Raw genomic sequence first — 4752 nt, forward strand, 5'->3', positions numbered from 1 at the left:
TACAATATATTGAATATGTTTCCTTTCGTATGATTTAAATTTATATTTTCGAATATTTAATCTTCTATATACTTTATTCTTGAGCTCCAGCTTGCTTAATATCTTTCTACTCATATAATTTATATTTTATTTGTCTTTGCTTAGTTTCCTTTACGCTACTATAGAATAGTTGATGGATTTATACTTTCATCATCTTTCACCTTTTCTTAATTCGTCACCCCGTAAATAGTAAACATACTTAGAGAGTTTTGTTAAGTCTAAAAGTACGTATGTTATTGCATTCTGTTTTTACTAGTAACTTTTAAATGACATTTAAAAAAATACTGAAAATTAATTGAACCGTACCCATACCGAAGAAAAACCAATATGATTGGTACAATTTCTAAAAGTATAATTTTGATTATATATAATTAAAATATTCAATAAGTTGGTATAGTACAAATTTGATAACACCATAGTAATAAGTTTTGAAAAAGATATGGTAAGAAAGTTTCATCCGGTTTATGGTTTATCTGACAATGCACAGCCGTGTTTTTAAGTACATATACTACACTAGGGTTTATGCTTATAAGCTTGTCGCGCATTCCTCTCAATCCAGTTTCCCTAAACAACCATGGCTAAAGAAAAGAAGAAGAAGAAGCTCGAGCACCAAAACCCTAGCCCTAGCAAACCCGCCGATGAAGAAGCAGAACAAGAAGGCAGAAATGATACACAATACTCCCAACATCAAGAAATTGACAAAGTAAAATCCGATAATACGAAGAAGAAAAAGAAAGAGAAGCAGCTTGCTGTGACAATTGAAACCATCGCTGAAAGCCCTAATAAAACATCTCCGATTGTTGGTTACTTCTCGTCGGGTTATGACCCGTTAAGGAACAATGACAGCAATGCTCAGTTATATAGGAATGTGAAAAGGAACAACCGGTTACAGCTTGTGGTGAGCCCGAACGGGGCGCCGGTGGATTTTGTAGGGACCAATTATTCCGGTGAGGCAACGTCCGCTCAGTTATGCACTTACTCGCTTGGGGTGCTGGATAAGGAAACCCAAACTCTCAAGATTGTACCTATTGCTGCTAACAAGGTACATTTTTTATTCCTCCAAGCTTGTTTTTTTTATTGGTATTTTTCTTATGATGGTGTTGGGCCAACTCCCGCACGCCTCGACTATTCACCAAATACCTGAAGGCTTAGGTAGATGGAATGAAATCATCATAGTGTTTTTTGCCTCCGCCGGATTTGAGCCGAGGACCTCATGGTTCTTTTCTCACTTCATTGACCAATTTGCCACACCCTTGGGTGCAAAAAAAAAAGTATTTTATCAGTAGGAATTATCCCTGTTTTAGCAAACAATGTCAATTTGTTTTCTCTCGGCCATTGTCTTTGATTGATGAGTAAAAAAAAGCTATCATGTTAGAGGAATTATCCCCCATTGCTTCAAACAAGTTGAAGTTGATTCAGAAGGTTTTTGTTGTTCGATAGGGGAGTAAAATGTAGGATTTAATATTCTCCATCGCAGCAAACAAGGTAAATGGTTCTGATGGATATATTGTGTGATTGGTGAGTAAAAAGAAGGTATTTTACTTCTTTGGCTGTGATTGAGCAGAGTAGTTTTTGCTAATTGGCTCCTTCTGATCTTATGTAGATACTCAATCAGAGATGGAAATATGCTTTTCTTTTCTCAAATCCTCTGGAATGAAAAAATATCAAATCCCAGTCGAGCTAACGCAATTAAGTAATTAACAGATGTCTGAATATGTTAGATTAACACAATAATTAGCACAGTCCTGCTGAGATATATTATTAGGTTAATGCAGTAATTAATTAATTAACAGAATTGTTAGATTAACACAGTAATTAACATAGTCCTGCTGAGATATTATTAGATTAACATAGTAATTAACAGATGGTGTGAATATGTTACGGATAGTTGTCAAATTCGGATGCCACTCGAACTTTGATTTTGGGGCCGGGGGCATTTATTGTAATTGATCTGTATCATTCTTATAATTTTGGTTGAACGAAAAGGAAAAAGGGGTGAAATTCGTTTGATTCATTGTTAACACGAGATATGCTTATCTCCCTCCCACCAAGATAGGAAATTACAAACGAGAATGTAGTCTTTGTTTTCCAAGATTTTAGTTCTGGAGACAAGTAGAATCTCTTCATTCCATGAATTAGTAGGTGTATGTACATGTATCAATTAAGTGAATTTTGTTGTGGTAGGATCAATTTGATAACAGGAAAAAGCAATTTGAGTCATGTGATCATTAAACAGAGAGTTCTTGCTTTGCTTAACATAGTGTTATGTGCTTCCCTGTGTGCTAATTTGTTTGGTTAAGGCTTCTTACGAAGGAGATTTATGTATGCTTACCATTTTGAAATGCTTAGAAACTGGAATGTTTGTTCTACTTTACATACATGCAGTTTGTTGCCTAACCAATAGTTGTAATATTATCTAAGCTATCACACATCTTTGGTGATCTTGTAAGTCCTAATTTTAAATAACGATAAGCAGGCGATGAGTGCAATAGTTGTTTTATTATTGATATCTTATTCTCTTTTATATTTGCTGTCTTATGATTGCAGATAATTAGGTTGGAACCTAGAGTTAGAGGGTCAGATGCACCGGAAAATGAAGATCCAGATACAGTCAAGCAAGAACTCACTGCAGAAGAGAGGACTGACAAAATGAGAGAATTAACTCAAATGTACTCATCAAAGAAATCTATAAGACAGGTATATTCCTCCCATTTTTCCCTACGAATTATGACATGCACGGGGAACATTGTGGAGAAATTCTCTACTTTTTTCTTTGCATGAAACAAGGAGATTTTTATGTTTAGTGACAAAGATAATTTGTGGAAAAATTCTCTACCTTTTTTTTTGGAGTATTTCCATCTTTATATAGTTATGATGTTTGCTTTCCAGGCTAGGAAGCTTGATTCGCTACGTCAACAAGAAGATACTGGAAATCAAGAGGAATTTGACAGGAATATAGCCGGGGCAATAAACAAAGAGGCTCTTGAAGTAGCCGTTACCACAGATAATGCTCGAAATATACCACCACATGATCTGGCAGCCACGGCGCCAGAGTTGGCATATCCACTGAACAGGATTATTCTCGAAGGAGAGTGGGATTATCTTTTGGATGTTTTGAAGCTCACAGAAGCTGGAGCAGAAATGAAACCTGATCTTTATCCAAGCTTTGTTTGCAACAGATCCTACAAATTGGAACATATACAGGTAAACAAATGATTGAAATTTCATATTGTGAATGAATCATGAGTTATGTGATTTATGGATTTTTGTAAAATAAAGAGTGAGTTTCTGCTAGTTTGAGGGCACAGAGCGCAAGTTGATTGCTCACTTGCTTTCTTGCACTATAGTTAATTTGGTGCTGCTTTTTCCTACCTTCTAATATTCAATGTTAGCGCCAATTCGGGGCTATCCCCCTCTGGTCCTTAAAAGTTTTGAATTTGAAACGGTAAGCAGATCTAATGTGGTCCTGTTTACACTACAGTTGGATTTGATGTGCATATATTGATTATTATTGTTTTTTCCAGTGTGACGAAACTCGTTCTTTATTGTAGAATGAAGAGGAGAAGAGAAGACTGGCAGGCATATTATCATACATTACACATCTTGTTAAGTTCAAGGATAAACATTCTATGGATGGTGTATCATCTGCAAAGCATCACAAGATTCCTGGCATGTTGTTCCAGAAGTTCTCTTCAATGTTTGCTGTTCCAGATTCTAAAAGGATTCCGGATGAAAAAAAAGCTCTTCTTATCAACTACGTGTTGGTGCTTACTCTCTTCGTTGATGATTTTCGTAGCGATCTATCTGATATAGCCAAAGATTTAAGAATGGATATTGGAGCATTGCGACCTCACTATGAGTACTTAGGTTGCAAGCTTGTTCGTGAGAAACATGTATTGTTGGCTACACTTCCCGTTCCACTGAAATTTCAAACTGTGAGGAGGAAGCGAAGAAGGTAGATTCTCTTTTACATAGTTACAGGAGTAATGGAGAAGAGCCAATTCAGCCAACAATACATGTTTGATATTGTTTGATATTCAGCCAATCCAGCCAATTCAGCAGTGCGAATGAGGAGGTGATTTTCAGCTTACCTATATTAAAACAGGAACATGTTTGATATTTGAGATCTGATGAAGTACAGTATGTTCTTCATTACAAACCTCAGATCTTCCATGATGTCGTATTTGTTTGCCATCAATTTTGAAAACCTATTTATTGAAAGTTGAAACTTGACTTTCTAATAGGAAGAGTTGTAATGAATGGTGCATGGATATCATACATCACATTTGATTTGCAGTTGTCAAGTTATGCAAATACAGTAGCTAGCTTTTTAAGGTTACGTTGCTTTCACCGGTTTGTTAAGAAAGGTTTTCGAGTTTTTTAAAAACTAAAAGAAAAATCCTGCTGAAATAACTTGTTTGTGTTGCTGAAAAAGGTTTTACATGTAAATCCAGTAGGTGCCTCCTAATAGCCAACTGAGATGTATCAGTGTACATATTCTTCTGTAGTTATCAATTAAGGCTTCCTTCCGACAGGTGATGCTATGTTCATTTCCTTCTATAATTTGTCAACTGGGGAAAACAAAACTGGAAATTGTTAAAAATATAAATTCTAGGTTTTCTGTCAAATTAAAAGTAGCTAAGGTCCATATATCAACTGTGCCACTTCCAATAACTCAGCTAATGCGAAAACTATTACCCTTTTGATACTATT

General features: G+C 35.6%; 1 protein-coding gene across 2 annotated transcripts; it reads left to right on the top strand.

Annotated features, from left to right (window-relative positions):
- The first annotated feature begins 543 nt into the window (after positions 1 to 543).
- Positions 544 to 4378, top strand: LOC104220202 (uncharacterized). Of its 2 annotated transcripts, none has more exons than XM_009771026.2 (4): positions 544 to 1081; positions 2587 to 2736; positions 2929 to 3243; positions 3564 to 3696. In XM_009771026.2, the coding sequence occupies exons 1-4, from the start codon at positions 614 to 616 to the stop codon at positions 3588 to 3590; spliced, it is 960 nt and encodes a 319-aa protein (XP_009769328.1). In that variant the 5' UTR covers positions 544 to 613; the 3' UTR covers positions 3591 to 3696. The 2 variants fall into 2 exon arrangements, with proteins under 2 accessions (XP_009769328.1, XP_009769327.1); XM_009771025.2 differs by having other exon boundaries at positions 545 to 1081; positions 3591 to 4378.
- The last annotated feature ends 374 nt before the right edge of the window (positions 4379 to 4752 follow it).

This window comes from Nicotiana sylvestris, chromosome 6 (genome assembly GCF_000393655.2).
Source record: "Nicotiana sylvestris chromosome 6, ASM39365v2, whole genome shotgun sequence".
NCBI lineage: Eukaryota > Viridiplantae > Streptophyta > Magnoliopsida > Solanales > Solanaceae > Nicotiana > Nicotiana sylvestris.